General features: G+C 41.9%; 1 protein-coding gene across 5 annotated transcripts in view; it reads left to right on the forward strand.

The window, feature by feature from the left end:
- The window catches only part of RASGRP3 (RAS guanyl releasing protein 3), a 59,831-nt gene extending 41,966 nt beyond the window's left edge, over positions 1-17,865 (forward strand). For 4 of the 5 annotated variants that reach the window (XM_074537329.1, XM_074537332.1, XM_074537328.1 and 1 more), the window contains 8 exons: positions 2,371-2,448; positions 6,358-6,474; positions 8,685-8,800; positions 9,547-9,694; positions 13,129-13,165; positions 15,612-15,737; positions 16,254-16,618; positions 17,127-17,865. In XM_074537329.1, the coding sequence (XP_074393430.1) occupies positions 2,371-2,448; positions 6,358-6,474; positions 8,685-8,800; positions 9,547-9,694; positions 13,129-13,165; positions 15,612-15,737; positions 16,254-16,618; positions 17,127-17,135 (996 nt within the window). In that variant the 3' untranslated portion in view covers positions 17,136-17,865. The remainder of the gene's footprint in view (positions 1-2,370; positions 2,449-6,357; positions 6,475-8,684; positions 8,801-9,546; positions 9,695-13,128; positions 13,166-15,611; positions 15,738-16,253; positions 16,619-17,126) is intronic. The other variant, XM_074537330.1, reaches the window with a different exon arrangement.
- The last annotated feature ends 1,198 nt before the right edge of the window (positions 17,866-19,063 follow it).

Below are 19,063 nucleotides of genomic sequence, written 5' to 3' on the forward strand. Positions count from 1 at the left end.
AACACTTGTATTTTGTAACCTTACCTGCTGTGCACTGGTTTGGCTTTTTTTCACATGTGAATAAAACCTGTGGGTGCATGTTTCATCACTTTCTGTGGAACGGGAGTGGATCTCAGTTTCTCAGCTAGACCACAGTGTATTTATATGAACTGTGTTAGAACTCATTCGATGCCACCTTTTTCCCTTGCTATTTTTATCTCTCAGTATCTATTTATCTAACCTGTTCTGAGACTATATGCAAATGACTGGAAAGCCCCAGGCATTTGTACAATCTGGTGAAGAGAATGAGAACTACCTAAACAATCAAACTGAAAGTCACCCTCCCTAACTTGTATTCAGTAAGTTCCACTTCAAAAAAAAAAAAAAAAAGCCATGGGTTTCTGATCACTCCCCTACCTTTCTCAGTGCTCCTCCAAATTGCTCAGAAAAAGAATAGGACAGCAATGATAGTAAAATTAGAATAGAAACTGCCACTCACTGTAAAGCTTATTCTAGGAAAATCTTTATTATACTTTATTTGTTGTAGCAAAACTGTAAATAAAATATAAAACAAATGCTTACATAACTGCTTATATAACATAATCATCATGCTTGTAAGTTTTGTGCTAATGTATGAAACTTCTGGCCTAGACAATACCTTGTCCACTGCATGCTTGCACATTGTGCCTAATGAAGTTATATCCACTGCTTCAGATATGGTCATATAATTCAGGGAGGGAGAGATACAAGCTTGCTCAATAAATACCAATATATTTCCACTCCCAGATCCACACCCAGCCCATCTGGCCTGCCGAGAAAACTGTGCTCTTTCACAGAAAGCAGACAACACCTTTTGAATCACCATTTCTGCTCTCCCAGTCTGAGCTGATAACGTCATGCACTCCACCTGAGTGCTGCTTTTGTTATGCCTCCAAGGAACCTCAGAATGCAGTCTCTGACCATCTCACCACATGATCAATATTTATTACAGCACTTACTGGTTCAATTTTGTCTTTAGGGCAGGCCCTTACCTCAGCCTGTGACAGCAGTATGCTGGCTGGGTAAAGGAACTTGCAGGATGCACAACATTTCACTGTGCCCTTAATTACAAGGTGCAAAAATCAGCAATGTTTCAGCTAGACAAAATGAATAATGTGATCTCCAGACTTCTCTAAAGCCATGTGTTTGCTCTGGGAACCTATCTTGGGAAAGGACACAACTTGTGTCTTACTCATCACACAAAATTGTGCCTAAAAGAGGGTGGTTCCTAGAGGTGGTTTGCAGTAGGTGTCACTGGTCCCGCTTGCTACTTACTTGGCACTTCAGATTCTCTAAAAATAACCTTCTGTCCCAGTCATTTAGTCAGTAGTAATTCTGTCTGCTCGGGAACAGCAAAAAATCCTTTTAACTCAATCTTAGCTTAACTGGGGATTTGCAACGTGGATGATAACTTCAAATCATGTCAATCCTTCAAAGCCAGTTAATGCAGGAACACGATCACAGGAAACATGCAGTGTTTGTTTCCTCTCACTGTCAAACATTAGCTACAGTGCTGATTACCTTTCTCCTGCATCACTGCAGAGAGGGAGGAGTTCACTGCAGACATTGATCGGTGCAGGACCCCAGCTGCCTAAGTAAAAACAGATTCATCTTACTTCAAGTATATTTATGTACCTTCTTTTTTTTCTCAATAAATCCTACAGGGAAAAGAATGAGAACATGATAGACAAATCTTTCACTTATCTAGAAACAGCTGGAAGGCAATTTGCCTGACTTGCTGAGAGGTGACCAGGAGCAGGCCAAGCTGGGCTAAACTGGGATTTAGCCAGTTTTTTGCATCACCAGCAGTGGAAGCCCAGCCTGCCTCTCCCAGACCTCTGTCTGCCCAGGGCTTTCCAAAGAGGCATTTGCTGCATGGGCTGATCTTTACAGAAGAGCTGCACTACTATGACCCTTCTTGATTAACAAAATAAAATCTGAAATCCTTCCAGCCTAGCCTCTCTACAACTACTGTCCTGAAGATTTGTCATTCACCAGGCTGCCTCTCTGCGATCTCTCATGAACATTGAGCTGCTAGAAGCAAGGGGTTTGTGTAGGGGTGGTCTTTGGAGCCCATGTCTCTCTGTGCACGAGCATGCAGCCCCTCTCACCCTGGGGTCAGGGCTGTTCCAGCCCTCAGGTGCAGTGACACGAGCAGCAGCGTGCTCTTCACCAGCCTGGCTTGTGTTCACTCGGCAAATCCACTTCTCCAGCAGCTGCACGGGGCTTTGGCCTGTCTCCTGAGCTCAGAGTAGCAAAATGTTGTGTTTGCCTTCAGTGGGAGCTTAAAAGCCTGTCATATCCAGACCAGTCTAGTAAATGTTACTGTTTCCCATTCTTTCTTACCTATAGCTGTCCCTGGACCTCTACCACACTGAGGATGACATCTACAAGCTCTCGCTGGTGCTGGAGCCAAGGAACTCCAAATCTGTAAGTCATTTTTCACTGCATTTTGACATATTGTTTATTTTGTCTGCATGCAGTTGGTTTAATTTTTAAATGACAGTTAATGTGTTTCCTTATTCAAATGTAATATAAAGCTTTGTAGTGTTAGATTTGAGTAGAAAACACAGGAACTATTTATAGGTTTTATTTATTTCTCCCACTATGCACTTTTATTTTAGTGCATATTGGGAGAAACAAATAGTGGAACATGCCAGATGTCACTGTTAATTATTTTTCAACAAAACCTCTGCAAGTCTTGGAAAACAAAGTTCTGCTTTAGATGTATAATCTTTTATAAGTGTATATAAATTATTTATTGTGTGACCCTTAGCTGATTTTCTGTATGCTGGGGCAGTTACATAAAACAACACTGAGTTAAAAGGTTTGTTTAAGGCAAGGCAAATAATTACTGTAGTATTTTAGAACTGTTTGCTTAGGTGTAATTGGCTGCATCTTGGGCTCTCAAGCAATGTTTAAACAGATGAGAATAGATGTTAGTCTTTATTTGGTTATGTGCAACTAAAGCTAATGCTGTATTCATGCATTTTTCTTTATTTTTGAAAGTCAAAGGATACAGATAAACCTCATTATTAATAGTTGAGTTATTACTCAATATTATTACTCATAATTAATAATTGAGTTCCACTTCAAGTATTAATTATTCACTTTCTTCTGCTGCCAAAGGCTTGGGACTCTACTTTCCTCTGAGCATTTCTTCAGTGTATCAACATTCTTATTACCTTTCATATCCAGCCTGTGATTCTCTCAGGCTGAGCCCTCTCAAGTCTGACAGCAGCAGAAGCTGAGAGTGGCTGGAAATGCTTCACAGGGGTGAGAGCAGGGTCCAGGAGTCTGAGATTATGCATTCCAGTGCTTTTTAAGGTTTTGAAGCATTCTTAAAAGTCAGAAAGGAAGCAGAACCCTTAAATTTCCAAGTTTAGGCTTCTCTAAGGTTTAAAATTATTAATCTCTTACTCTTGGAGACTACTTTGAGGACTATGTGTGTGCTCCCAGTGATGTATTATAAGCAATGGTAAGGAAACTAATGAATATTTCTACAGTCAGTACTAGCCCAGCTTGAACATTTGAAATTTCATTACTGAGCCTCCAGTCCTTGTTTGGTACAATTTGACCACAACAGTTGTTTATTTCAGTCTTTCTGGGTCCCTCTCATTACTGCCAGCAAAGTTGAAATGTCACAGCCCTATGCTGTGGAAGGACTGACAGACCGCTACCGTAAATGAAGAAAATTATCACATTGCTGCTTTGATCTCCAGCCTTGCTTTAAGCAGGACAAAAGCAATACAAACAATGCTGTGAACTCTAACAGTGCCCAGCAGTTGTGGGAGAGTTCTGCACAAGGATCAATGAGCAGCCAGTGACATTGAGCCGTGGCAGCTCCCTGATGGGTGAAAAGCTGCAGCTGAATCGACAGCACCAGACTATTTGAAGCTTTCTTCTCTTTGATGGAGTGCCAAAGCACACAGTCTCCATTACAGGGGAAAGGATCTGTGGGGCTTTTGTATGTGGAAAAATTTGTCAAAGGCAACGTGACAGCCTGGTTATGTCATTCCAACTGCTCCTTGATTTATTGTTATGTGGGTACCACTCCCATGCAGGTGCGCTAGGGAGGAAATGCCTCATGCTGCTGCAATCATTTTCGGGCAAAAGTGGAGCTGATCTGTTAGCATATCAGTCTGCTGTCAACAGGGACTCGAGCAAGACTTTCTTCTGCTGAAACTGGGAGGAGGTCCTTCAGTCAGTACAACAGGCTTAAAAAACTCTGAGGAATGACCACCAGCTGTAGTATAGCACCTCCTTGTCACAGTGTCCTGCTTTTCCACAACCATTAGCGATCTTCTTGTTGGGAGTTTTCACTGATACAGCTATTATCTAGAGGACAACTCTGCCTGGTGCAATTATACCACTTATGATGCATTTGGGAATTTTTTTTTTGTTTTCAGCAGAATTCACTTCAATGCCAAAACACATAGATGTTTGCAAATGTCTGAAAATGCTTTCTCAGTCTACAATACCATGGTCCCTATGCTGATGAAATAAATGGGAGATACAGTGGGAATCACAAACTGCATGGCCAGATACAGTGTTCTGGAACATTTCATAAATTCAGCTTGGAAGCCTCTGGACAGCCAGTTAGCACCTTTCCTCATAAGATGTATTTCAAATACATAAATAAAATCACCATTGTTCATTTGCGTCTATGAGTGCAAAAGAAGAACAAATAATTCCCTTTGGTTAGTGGTCAGTAACATGAGGATTTCATTGCAACTTGTCAAAAAACCCATAAAAATTGAATGAGACTTCAAATGAAATAGCCCAGAAATAGAAATAAGAGGAAGGCTCCAGTGAATTCAGTTTCTTTCTGCCACTACTCACTCAGACCAGCAGATGTTAAAAGCTCCTTGTGAGGTCTGGTAGTCTAGCACCACAATGACACGTTTAATTTGGATGCTTTGAGTCCATGCTTTTGGCAGATAGATCTGGATGTTCAGGTTCACTCTACTTCTTATGAAACTTGGATTTGTTGATATAGGGGTGTTTTCCTCCCAAACTTACTTGTGCACATTTGTATGGGTCAAAATCTATCAAGGTGTTGATAGAAGCTGTTCTAACACTTGAAAAAGGAAAAACCAAATTAATAAAGCAAACCACTAACCAATCCTGTTTTTCTTTTCCAACCAAACACAGTAAAATATGAATCTGTGACCATTTCTCATGGTCACAGTCATGGATGTCAAAGTCTGCAATACCATTGCTGTACACAATGATATGTGTAACGTCTTTACATGTCTTAATTGTCTCCCTTTCAAGTCACAGAAATTCAGAGTGAGACAAATGAGACCCAGATTCTTTGCTCATCAGCTAACACAGGGGCCTTTTGAGACTGTGGACCCTCTCCCTTCTGACCCAAAACACTGAATTTTTTCTAATTGACACAGCTTCACCTGCTAGATGTCCAGTGCAGATGCAGGGAAAGGCCTGTTTGTCTTGCAGAGTTGTCTATGCTAACTGGGTTTTTTTAATCCTTACCTGAAAATGTGTTCAGGTTTGTCCTATATTTCCTACTTGAATAGTCTGAGTTGCATTTCAGAGCTACTCCCAAAGCACTGTAGTGGTGTGGAAAGAGTCAGGTTGTGAAGTCTGTGCATCCAGTGAGCTGTCAGCTACTGTTCTGTCAAGACCAAGACATTTTTAAAATAAAATAATCTGGCTGGTGTTATCTGCAGAATAAGTCAAAGGTTAGAGCCTTTCTACTCAAGCTGCCTAGATGAATCAAGCTGTGCACCCTGGCACATTTCAGCTGGAAACCAGCAGGATTGCTGAGCACAATTCTGCCCTGCTTCTGCATCCTGCTGTCCTGCTGGTGGCACACAGAGCAGGAGCAGGAGCTTATTCTGGTTGAGGCATTCCCTCTGGGCATGATCCCTCCAGCAGGGAGTTGGGGCAGACTGTGGTGAACTCCTCAGAGGTTTTACAGAGGAGCAAAGCAGGTTTCTGGGCTTACCTATTTCTGATGCCCAATGTGTTTAAAAACCCTACAGACCCTCCTTCCTTCCCCCTTCCTTCAAGTTTCATTGCTGTTGAACCCTCTGGAGAGGTCAGTGAGGAAAGACTGCTTGGGTTTGCTTCTGAGCTCCCTGGGTGGTGGCAGTGTAGCTGTGAGATGCCACAGAGAGCTTGACTGAATCTCTTAGTATCTCTTAGACAAGCAGCCCTTAAAAACCTTGCCTGGTGCTTTGCTGAGCACATTTTTACAGCATGAGCACTCCAGCAGTTTGCCGTTGTAACTCTGACATTTTGAGATGCTTTTACTGGGAAATTCAACTTCTTAATTCAGACTTGAAAATCCTTGTGTTCTTATCCATCTCTCGGCAGCCTACCTCCCCCACCACCCCCAACAAGCCAGTAGTGCCACTGGAGTGGGCATCTGGAGTGGTACCTAAACCTGACCCCACAGTCATCAACAAGCACATCCGGAAACTGGTGGATGTAAGTATCTGGAACATTACACTGGTCTAAGAGAATGGTAGGTTTGATCATTTTCATCATTATAATCGGTTTCAAGCTTATAATGACATTGTTATTGTTGGGGTGAATTTCAAATTTGAACCCTTACAGGTACCTTCAGAAATATTTATTTTATTCCTGCAGTCACCAATGGGACTAGTAAACAGGTTTCTGGGTGAAAAGGAGCAGACTTTCAGAAGCATCTGGCTGCTGTTTAATAGGTTTGTCCAGCAAATATAAATTCAGAGTGCAAGTTTATTTTCTGCAGCTCTAGCCACATAGTTTCTAGCTCTAGCCACGTAGCCACAGCTGAAAAGAAAACAACTCAAAAACAAGGTCGCATGCATTAATAGGTCCCATGAACTTTTCTGGAAACTATTTCTGGTTTTTAACTTGCTGTTAGTTTACTGTCCAGAGCATGTTATGTATGGTAAAGATAGCATTGTCTTGATGTCTCTTTAAAAATGTGGACATGAGGTCACACAGAATTAGAGCTGGGATCTTCCAGCTCCAGTTTGGAAGGTGATGTGTTGTGCTAGGTAATGTAAACAAAGCTAAACACCTCCGGATTCCTTCGGAGAGACTGAACTTTTCTTTCTCCTTTTTACAAATTAATCAGTATCTCTGGGAGGAACTATTAAATTCTGATTTTGTTTGTGTTACAGATCACTAATTGGGGTCATGTTGTTAAGATAACCTAAACAAACTCTTCAGTTCTCTCACCCAGATTTCAAATATAACTTGTTATTTACTTTTTGTACGTGACCTTTTTTAAAAAAAGTTTAATTTTTCTTCTAATGTGGGATGCCAGAAATGTACATGATGTTCCTGAATTGCTTTTGTCAGTGCCATATGTGTTGATAAAAATGACTCCACATCCAAACCTCTCTTTGATATCTTGTTAAATAGGAAGTCTGCCACAATTCCTTAATCTTTCCAGAATGTGCTGGGTGGGAGTTTGTGTTTGTTCCTATAGCTGAGGGAGTTGCAGTTCCCCATTCCACAATTTTGGCCTGGTTCAGGACATGTGATTTGAGTTTGACAGGATTAAAGCATGGTTTGGGGCTTTTATGGATACAGCTCACTAAAAGGCTCACACCACTCTACAAGTGTTTTCACTTTGCCAGTATTTGCTGTTTACTTGCTGCTTTGAGTTGTGCTTTAGCCATTGTTTTTATTACAAAAAGTGTTGAATACTACTTGGGTTTGTGTTTTAGTTCCGTCTTTATGATGTTTTTTTGAGGTCTGCCAGTCATTGGTTACAGTCATTTCATAGAAATGGGTTTCATAATGTTCTTGTTAAAACAGATATAGTGTCCCTTGTGACAGGGACACTCCAGATGCCTTTCAGGGGTCTTGGTGTATTGATGTCTTTATCAACAACATTTTAATCTAACAAAGGAGCCTGTACTTCACTGTGTGCCTCTCAGATAGCCATGTTGACTTTGACACTCGTGTTTGTCCCATCAGCATGGCATGTAGCTTTAACACCAGAGATGTTTGCACATCTCTGCAAACAGGAAGACAGAATACAGCGACTCCTTAGCAGCTGAGGAGGGCACCCATCACTGCACGTGACCTTTAAATTTGATCCCATGTCTGTTTTTGCTTAGTGGTAGGTTGGGGTGGGTTGATGGAAGAGAATTGTTGTTAGGCACAAATTGCCCATGGTTGGGGTGTCAAAATATTAGTAAACAAAATAGATTGAAACAGTACTGTGGCAGAGTAGAGGTGACCACCTAAGAGAAAAATGAAGCCAAAACCATCTGAAATACTCATGGGAAAGCTGCTGTTGTTTTTGTTTTATTTATTTCTTTCTTTTTTTTCAATTAAAAAGTATACTTAATGAAGCAAAGGGAATATGTCATCACCTGGGGCAGAATTTTAGTGACATTTCCATCAAAGAAGAAAAAGTAAAGTAAGAATAATTATGTGTGAAGACATGTGGAGGATCATCACTAGATAAATGGTGATGTCAAGTTTCCTTTAAAAATCAGCAACTTTTCCCATGGAGTCCAATAATATGCATATTGAAATACTAAGGAAAATAAAAGGAATAAAACAAATGCAACAGAGCATCTGAATAGCTGAATAAAACATTGGTTTACATGTAATTATATTGTTGAAGGGGCTGGTGTAGACTCAGGATAAGCTAGATAATAGTACAATAATATCTCTTTTTTTCTCTCCAGTCTGTCTTTAGGAACTACGACCACGACCATGATGGTTATATATCTCAGGAAGACTTTGAGAGCATAGCTGCCAACTTCCCCTTCTTGGACTCTTTCTGTGTACTGGACAAAGACCAGTAAGCTTGGATATCTCCTTGTGGTGTTTTTTTTTTTCCCTTTTCCTCAATTTAAAAATTCAGAAAATACATATATTGAAGAAACAGTGCTTCCAAATTTCTTTTGTCTGACAAGACTACTGAAAGCCGAATTCTGTTATCATTTAAATTCTTATAGTCTAAGTTGGACTCCTGCTTTACCTGGTAATTTAAAAATCATTTATGTAGTAGCTTAATGACAAATTCCTGCTGGGACTGACTCAAAACCCTAGAGTACTGTGAAATTACAGTGGAGATACTCTGCTCAGGCCAGGCATCAGACTGATGAAACAAATAAGTTCTGTACAGCACATGGGAAATGAGTGCATGTAACAGAGAGGGGGTAACAAATACTCTAGAAGGTATATATAACATCCATTTCAGCTGGGCTTGATTATTCTTGTTATCCAGAATCTCTTTGGCTGTGAAGGCTGGTGGCCAGCCAGAGGCATAACCTTGTTCTGTGTGAGCAGTACGTCAAGGTCCTTCATTTAGTGGCCTGGTCTGTGCTCTCATACAACTAACAGGTGAGATAACCAGGTTCAGTGTTACTGTTTAAAGAAATATAAGAACCACAAAGACTGTAAGGGTTTTTTCCTTCCAGGACTCTTGCAGCTCTTTCAAAGGATGTGCTTTGTGTGCTATATGCTTTCTGCAATGAGAAAACCCCAAATTCTTCAGTGCCAAGAGCAATGACGGATCTGTTCTACTTTTTATTTCCCTTACAGAGATGGTCTTATAAGCAAAGAAGAAATGATGGCTTACTTTCTGAGAGCTAAATCACAGTTTCAGTGTAAAATGGGACCGGGGTTTATTCATAACTTTCAGGAAATGACGTATCTTAAACCAACTTTCTGCGAGCACTGTGCAGGATTTGTAAGTATGATTTTAATAATAGCATATCTTAAAAACAACTTTTAGCCTTTAATGTATATGAGGTGGAACTGGCTCCATGCATTGCTCAAGTGTCTTGGCCAAATAATATCTCGTGGCATTCAGAAGCAAAAAACATTTACTCATGTTGTAGCTGTGCTATCCAGTTTTGATTTAGTGGTTTCTTAAAACTACTGTTTGTAGGAATTTCTGTTGGGGGGAACAATTATGTTGGCTAAAGGATGTTAGAGACTATATGAATGGTCTTACGTAGTTTATCTTAAATTCTTTAATTTGGCTTGATTTCCCATGTACACAAGCTCAGGGGAAAATAGATGTCTGGAGCAGAGGATGTAGATGAGGCAAAAGCTGTTCTTTCTCAGGAAATTGCACATGGCAACCTAGATATGTTCATAATTCTCTGAGTGGCTGTAACAGCCCTAATTTTCCCCCTATTGAATTAACAGATCTTCTAATTTGGTAAAAAAATCAAAAGTGCTTCCAGCAGTTCTGTACAATAAGAATTTTTAGAATTTATTAGTTGGAGGGGTTTTTTTTAATTTGCTTTTTCTCTCGGCCATAACTTACCAGATATCACTTATTAGAATGCTCTCTACATATCTGGGAAAGGATTGGTTTTTTAGACATTTGTGTTGCTTGTAAACCTTCTCTAAGTTTTCCACTTCAAACCAAATGTAGTGAAGAATTACTGTGCTATAGAAGTTACTTTAATGGACACGCTTGGCTGAAATCAAATGTCCACATTTAGACAGCTAAAGCAGTAGGGGCAGAGGGCCATGTCCTCTGTTTGTGTGTGGCTCACATAACAGGCTGTAACTCAGACCCTGTCCCTGCTCTCCAGAACAGATAACTTTATTCCATGATCTTTCCCACTTAGCAATATTTCTTCGCGATGGTTGAAAGTACCAACAGCAGCACTGCAGAGTGCAAAAATGTGCCTCCTTTCAGCCCTGCCCTGGCGTTCTGCTCTAGCCCATGCTCCCATTTTCCACTCACATCTTTTGTGACATGTCAGTCCTGTTTGGGTGCCTGAAGCCCCTATTGCTGCCGCTGATTAGTGCCACGGGCAAGAAGGAATTCCGCCTATTTCCTGGAGCTGCAGGAGCCCTGGCTCCTGGTGACATGGTCAGTGCTGACGCAGGGGTGTGCTGGTGGCTCTCAGGCTGACAGCTCCAGCAGCCCCACGGGGCAGGGCCTGAGCCTGTTGTTCCAGGCTGCCCTGGGAAGACGTCATTGCGTTCGTGACACTCGGTGCGTGTTTGGAAGGCTTCCACTGCAAAGCAAGGCCCAAGGACTGCCCTGAAATGTTCTCTCCTGCAGATATTTTTCTCCTACATCAATTTTTTAATTGGCCATTGTTAGATTTTTCACGTCTCCCTGATTGCATCCAGTGCAGGAATGCAAATGAGTAAGGGGTTGTACAGGAAATGGAAATAAGGTAATTTTTCCTGTCAGCTCACTGAAGTCATTGGCATTGTTCTGTGGATGAGTTGGACTGACAGGACAGGAACCAACGACAGAATCTGCTGCATATTTGTTCTGCATTTCAGTGCTAGTCATCCACAGGTGGAAACCTAATTTCAAACTGATGCACTGATTCACAGTCAAAATAATGTGCACTGACCATGCAGCAGAATGAATTGACATGACAGTGCAATGCACACAGTTATTAGAACGCTACAAATGCTGAAGGTCAAGCTAAGACCTAATGCCATTAAGCAGCCCCAAGTTGATTTGCCCATGGCCAGTTGCAGTTCCATCCCAAAGCTTGAGCTGCACCCTGTGGCAGGGTGGGTGAGCGGCCGTCCTGCTGAGCTTTATAATCTGAATTTGCACAGATCCTCTTACCTTGGCAGCAAAGCTGTGTCAGACACATTCAAAGCTTTAGGTCAGAATTCATGACATGACACTTCAGCTAAGCTTCCACTGCAGTGTGTAACCACAACAGTGGTGCCAATTCTGAGTGGGAGGAAGGTACAGAGATAAGAAGGTGAGGAATGACTAGAGAGGCCTTCAGTGGGAACAGATTAGAGCTTAAATGAAATAAGTAACAATCCATGTCTCTTACAGTGATCTTGTAAAAGAAATCTGGGAATATAGGTCATCTCCGCTGTTTCAGGTGGGACTGGGGTGCTCCCTTGTTGCTGCCTGAGCACAGCAGCTGTATTAGCTGTGCACATGTATGGCATTAGCAAGAAAAGAATAAGCCACAGGCCTTCTGTGGACCCAGCTCCCACTGTTGTCCTTTCTGTTCTTTTGCTCACCATTCTTCTTCCTTGTCTAATCTATTTCTGCTCTCTCCAGAGCCCCATTTTTGCTTGCTATTTCTTTTGTGCAGTGTGTGGGGTGGATCTTTTTTCCAGAATCTTTCCATTGTGTTTATTTTACTCTTTCCTTCGTATATAGAATGATCTTCATCTCTTCCTTTTGAACCTTTCTTTAATGACTGTATTCACCCCCTGCTCTCTGTGCGTGTGTACTTATAAATCTGGTGATGAGCCACACACAGTTTCAGTTGCCTGGATGTGCTCACCCTCCCTCGTGAATGAGTTCAGGAAAAATAAACACCAGAGTCCCCAGTTTTTTTCCTTTTATGCTAGAGTTAGAAAAACTGCCCATTCCTCTCACTGCCTCTCAAGAGTGGAAATGCTTGTTTTTATAATGCTGTGGCTGTAGATACAGTGCTGCTGAGTACATAGAAAACAATTTACTAGGGAGGTTCCCTGTTTCCAAGTAATCCTGCTCATGTGGCAGTGAAAGCTTCCCAAAAATGGGACCACACACACTGGCCCTTGGATGTTTAGCATTTGGTAGTTGCAAGTGTATGTTGACAAGAACAACTTTGAGGGAAGGCAAAGATGGAATTTCATGGCTTTTCTGCCTGTTTCATTCTTCATCTGTTTGGGTTGAGTGTTTTTTAAGTTGGAAATGGCAGGTGCACAAATCAGATTGCTATGACTAGGTGTGCTGGGAGCCAGTATGGGAACCAAGAACCTAGTTTTTATCCCCAGTGGTCTTTTCTTCTGCTCTGTTTGAATGTTTTGGGTCAGTGATGTATCTGGAGAATGGATGCATGCAGGAAATTCTCCTGCAGATAACATTAAGGGAGCCTGGAAGCAGAATGTTTTCACTGAGCTTGATATGATAGCACATTTTAACCCATTCCTGGAAGCAAAAGTCATCTGAGTCTCTCCTTCTCTGGTAGTCCCATTACTACAAGTAAGTAGCAGAAGTAAGGGAGAAGCCACACAAGTCTTATCACAACTAGAGGGGGAGGTCTGCCTGACAGGAAGGGTGTTAAGAGCAGTTGTATCCTGTTTGTGCTTTTGTAGCCATTGGTACTTCCTCATTGTGACCTTGTTTTCCTTCCAGCTTTCTTTTCTGATTCCTTGACGTTCTTTTGTCTTTCTTTGCAGCTCTGGGGTATAATCAAACAAGGCTACAAATGTAAAGGTAAATAAATACTACAAGGATTTCTTTCAAGCTATGGGTGGTGGGTTGTAGTACAAGTTGGTCAACCATACCTTTAACTGAAATGGCATATATTCAAACACAACCTGCATTTGGTATTGTCCATGAGCAGCGACTGCTGGCACACTATGAATTTTCACTGCATTAGAATGCACATTACTACATTGGAATACAGCAGGAATGCAAAGATTCTGTGAGATAAAGGTCCAAAGCAGCCCTGACTCCGTGACTTCTTACCAGTAAAGATAGCTGTAACTTTCTACCAGTAAAGACCTTGCAAATCAGAAGACCAAGTGTTCTTATCCTAACACTGAGAGATCCTGAAATATATCCCCTGAGACTCAGGCCAGGAAAAAGTCTGCTGGCAACAGTTTGTACATCCATGTGCATCCATGTGCCTGTAGTGAAGCCTGCATGCAATTTAATAGTGGCTGAGCTAGAAATAGAGAAATATTTAATTCCTGGACTGCCCAGCAGGTCTCATTGCAAGACCTTCTTCAGACATTCAACTCATAAAAAATGCTAGAGCTCTTACGTCCCACTCCTTTGCCTTCATAAATATTTAATTTCTTATGCAGTACTTGTACCATATTAATCAGGCCAGACCAAAAAGGGCATTATAGTGGTTCTCATTGGCTTTTAAATCCTGGACCTGTTTATTTCTCAAGCAGCCCAACTCTGGCTGAAGGGCACTGTTGATTTTCATAGCTGTAGCTGCCTCTCAGTTATTCAAAGGGGAAAATTCACATTTGTACTCTTTTCACTTAGTCTTACATAGACTCCAAGGAGAAGGATAAAGAATCCACAATAATTTTTTTAGGATACATCATACTCCTGTCTCTCTCTCTCTCCAGCCACAAACCTCTCTTCCTCAGAGTGGGATGGGAAAAATGTCCATGGCTAAATTAACATATGTAATTCAGATATTCCTGATTACTTATCTATCATCTTAGAAGCTTTGAAAGGGCTGGTTGCAGTCTATAGTTTTACTGGTAGGATGAGGAAACGAAGGTGAGGTTTTGTCACACCAGCCTGTAAACTCAATCAGAGATCTGAAAGTTGAGCTTCTGTCCTGCATCACTGCCTGTAGCATTGGCCCAGTGGAGACTGAGCAAAAGTGGTTCTGCAAAGTTGAAGTTACAGGCAATGAAGCATGAAAGTAGCAGAGCAGAGCTGCTCACTCAGATCCTGCAGTGGTCAATTGCCTACCTTTTGTTGCAGCAAAACCAGCTGCTCTGTGTTCCAGCATCACTGCAGTGTGACACCCATTAGGGATGAGCTCTGCCTTCAGCACAGAGCTGCCATCCTCTGTTTGAACACAGCAGGGGGAGGGAGGGAGTTCCTTCTCCCAGGTCTGCTGCTTACCCCAGCACTGTGAGTAATGACATAAAAGCATGGTCTGCAAGTGATAGCAGGAGTCCTGCACTTCAAGAGAGATCTTTAGTGTATCTGAGGGAGTGTGTCACCTTTGAGGCAGAGAAGGGCAGAGCTAGGCATGGAACAAGGTGTTGGCAGAAAGCACAACTCTCACCCATCATGCCAGACCTGCTGCCCTTAGCAGAGAGGTTCCTACAGCAGAGCCATAAATGGTTGATATTTAAATAAATTAAATAAACCTTGACAATGCTCACCCAGAGCAAAATGTTGGGCTGTGGAGCAGCAGAGGAGAAATAAGGGAGATGGGAATTTTTAGACAATGGAAAAGGATAGAGAGGAGAGCAAGATTGTGTTTGGGGCACATTCTCCACCCTTCAGCCTTTTCTTTCATGTAAGATCCATACTCCAGCCACGCTTCAGACAAATGTACCTAGTCATGATGTATCCACAGTGATTTAAATCCCAGCAGAGGCTTGGAGTGCAGAAAAGACTTAAAAAGTCTTTTCTGAGTGGATGATACACTTCCACAGAGCTCATTCATGTGCTAATGTTGCTTACTGAACTACTTTTACTGACTAGTTTTAACATACAATAGTCTACATTGACCTCCTGCAGTCCTTCCAGACACTCAGGGTACGGATGCTCTGGTGTCTTCTAACCAAACGTGCTTACTATAATGGGCCTTGCTGGGTCAGATAAAAGCCAGCCAAATAAATAACCCATCCCTCTCTTGGTGGAAGCAGAAGTTTTATGTAGGGCATACACAGGATCATATCATTCCACATCTCTTCTTTGAGACTATTTTATGATTAAAATATCATCTTCCCTCTTCTGCTGCCATTTTTCTACTAATGGCTGTCATGGAAATAATCCTTTTTTTTTTTGTAATGCCTTTCACACCAAATGATCCATTTCTGTGACATTCTTCACAACTTCTGTCAAACTTTTTGTTCCTTCAAAGTACTTTCTTGGTATCTGCCTAATAGCCCTGAGGGATTACCAGATAGTTGTGGCTTTCCATTTGATGACTTGACAATTTATTTTTTTACAGATTGTGGTGCCAACTGTCACAAGCAATGCAGAGACCTGCTTGTGCTGGCATGCAGGAAATTTTCCAGAGGAACTTCAGTAGGCAGCAACCATGGGTCTCTTCCTAGCAGTCCATCTCTGCCTCCAGGTGAGAACAGTTTTCTTCCTGTTTTAAACCATTTCTAGAATCCTGTCTAATGGCCAGTGTTCTTGCTGCTATTTTTAATTTTTCCTTTGCCTCAACACACAAAGCAGCACCTGTCCTTTTTGCTGCACTATGGCTTGTGTTCAGTCCTTAGATTACAACATCCTTTTCTCCAGGGCTGGCTTTACTGTCCTGTCTAAGGCTTACTATCCTCCTTACTGGCACCCCATCCCAGCTGAAAAGAAATGAAATGGTTTTTCTCCTTTTTTATCACTTAGGAGCAAGGAGACGTAGGGCACAATTCTAGAATTGCCTTATGCCCTGAGCATGCAGATGGTAAGACAATAAAATCTGTGCACACAGTGTCAGAAACAGTTTCCAAGCAGCATGTGGATATTGATAATTATAGCACTGCCTCATACAAAGGGTTACCTGCCCACCCTCCCCCATGTTTGTTAACTTTTTGTAAAGACCTTGAAGCAGAATACTTAAACAAAACAATTCTACCCTCTCTTTCAGTCCAAGATGAAGTATTTGAATTTCCCAGTGTTGCTGCAGAACACCAGGACCTTGATGGCAGAGCTATCACCCTCGTCACTGGCTCTTCACGGAAAATTTCCGTGCGGCTGCAGCGGGTGACCACCAGCCAAGCAACACAGACAGAACCACTCTGGCATGAGCCAGGCTGGAATGATTCAGGTTCCCACACTTTCCCCAAAATGAAGTCCAAATTCTACGGAAAAGCTGGGAAGAACAAAGGCTTTGCAAAGTGGGAGAATGAAAATCCCAGCATGCAGGCTGATGTAGAGCTAGAAGCCGAGGCCCCACAAGATATACAGGATCACAATGGAATAGAAACTCTCCCAGAAACACAAGAATCTGAGGTGAGTTCCAGAAGAAGCCAAGACAGTTTAAAATCTGCTAGTCTGAAGTCTCATAAGGTTATTTGATGGATTTCAGGGTGCTTTTTCATTCAAATTTGTCATTGTTTCTTGCACAAGAGTCACTTTCAGAAGAATGCTAAATCATCCATAGATCCCTGTTTTCTACACTGCACTACACATGTGCTATGACACTGTAACTGGCAGTTTGGGCCTTGGTGTCAGTGTGTGCTTTTTAGTAGCTGGTGCTTCTTATTTTGAAAAGCAATAAAGTAGCCTGGTGGATATCTGGCCACCTTCTGCCCTGTTTTATCCTTGCATTGCACAGTTCAGGGCTCCATGAGAGAACAACACTCACAACAATTACCATTCTGACAAATACAGGAATCCAGGCCAGGCCAGGGTACTTCTGATCTGTTGCTGTCATCCAGAAAGTTTATACTTCCAAAGCCTCATGCTTTTATTGACCATCTCTGCCAGCATGTAAACGCTTATTTTCTTCTGCTTGCAGGACAGCTGATTGCTCACCCTGAAGCACAGAAAGCTAAAGATGACAACTACAGCAAGTATTGATGGACTGTCACAGACCCCATTTGGCCATAAGGAGTGTTCCCATACCTCATCCTTTTAAAGCCAACCATTGCCCTGTTTTCTTAGCTGAAAGGTGTTATAAGGCACTATTTATTTCCTCACGAGAAAGCCATTTCGATGAACATTGCACAGCCACAGCAGAGCGGATCTCTGTGCTCAGTGTTTTCTCTTGTATGACTTCCGTGGAAACTTCCTCTATGCGCCAGTGAGGATACATTCAGCCTTCTTTAAAGGCACTGCATCATTTCAGTATGTCTGCCAGCAACAGCAAGGGTGAGGACAGAAGCCAAGCATCCAAGTTTGTTCAATAACGCTCCTTTCCCAAGGCTTGTCATGATCATTTAAGGAAAGAAGTAGGTGTGTGTGTGTTGATTAAATCTCAAACAAAAATCTCTCCCAAAGTACTCTATACTGAAATTCTTCATGCACCTGGAGTTTTTAATTTTGGCCATGTTTACATTGCTGCAGTGAACGTATTGGTCTTCAGCACAGTGATATTGGTTCCCAGACTGGCGATCCTTCAAAGAGGCAGCAGCTGGCTGAGACTGAAGGAATTCCAAGACACTATGTGTTTTTCTGGTTACACCACAATGGAGAAGGGTCATTTTTGCCAGCACTGATTATGGTAACATTAGCATGCAATAAACACTTTAGTTTTATGTGTGTGTGTATTTGTGTCCGTGTATGTATGTGAGTTTGGTACTTTTCTCTGGTTAGAAAGCTGTACATGTCAAGACTAAATGTTCTGAAGAGCAAACTCCAAACCAGCAGATTGCTAAGGTAGGATCTAGCACCTGAATTATAATGGTCTGGTTTGAAGTTGCTTTTCCCAGAACTGTTAAGTTACTGAAAGAGGACAGCGCTCATCTGAAAAAAGAGGAAAACAAAACACCACAAAGCTAAAACCTGAAAAACTGGCACACGTGTTAGTCTTCTTATCCCATTTCCCCACAACAACAGGGGTGGGGAGTGTGCATAGGTAGCACACACTCTGATTTAAAACCCAGTTATAAGATATCCTACAAAATCCAAGTTATTGCACCCTTCAACATGTTCTAAACCTTGAAGATGAGAGTCATTTCATAGACTTCCCTAACACAAAACTGCCAGCTGCACTCCTCTGTGGTAATTTGACTGTAAACTGCACTGGGACTGCATGATACCTGCCCAGGTTTGCATCCTGCATGTTTGTTTTCCAGCACAACCAGTAGCAATAGTAAATAGTAAATCTGTGGAGACAAAAAAAATTTTAACAACCATCCTCTTTACTGTTGTAAACTCAAGAGAAATAAGCACCGGTTTCCAACCTAGGCTGAGGGCCAGAAGCACTCTTCATTCTTATGCTGCTGTGGGCAAAGAGCAAGCATTAGCAAACCCCTGGTGTTGATTTCCCGTGGTGGGTCAGCTGACGGGTCACAGCCACTGCTGCCGTTACAGTGCCCGGCTTGCTCACAGTGAAAATGCTCTGCTGGAGAATTTGAATAGAGAAATTTGGTTACCATCCAGGCTGCTGATGGAGCTGTTGAGATAAGCCTCTTAATGCTCTATAAATGAAATGTTCATGAGCAACTTCATTCTTAACAGCACGTAGTTTTGACCAGCATTTAGTCTGTAGACCTCAGCTCATTTCTTGCAGGCTTTTAAAAGTTATTTGTAGCTCTTGACTTGCTCATCTCATCAATAAATCTCTTGCAAGCCTGGAAGCTTCAGTCAGTTCTATGCTTACCTCAGCAGCAGTTGCAGATCAAGGATAGTCGGCAGGCTCACACAACTGATCCTGGTAAGCAAAATATTGCAGCCTCCAAGGAGAATCACAAAATCATTAGGGTTGGAAAGCACAAAATCAAGGTTGGAAAA

The sequence above is a fragment of the Zonotrichia albicollis genome, chromosome 3, assembly GCF_047830755.1.
Source record: "Zonotrichia albicollis isolate bZonAlb1 chromosome 3, bZonAlb1.hap1, whole genome shotgun sequence".
NCBI lineage: Eukaryota > Metazoa > Chordata > Aves > Passeriformes > Passerellidae > Zonotrichia > Zonotrichia albicollis.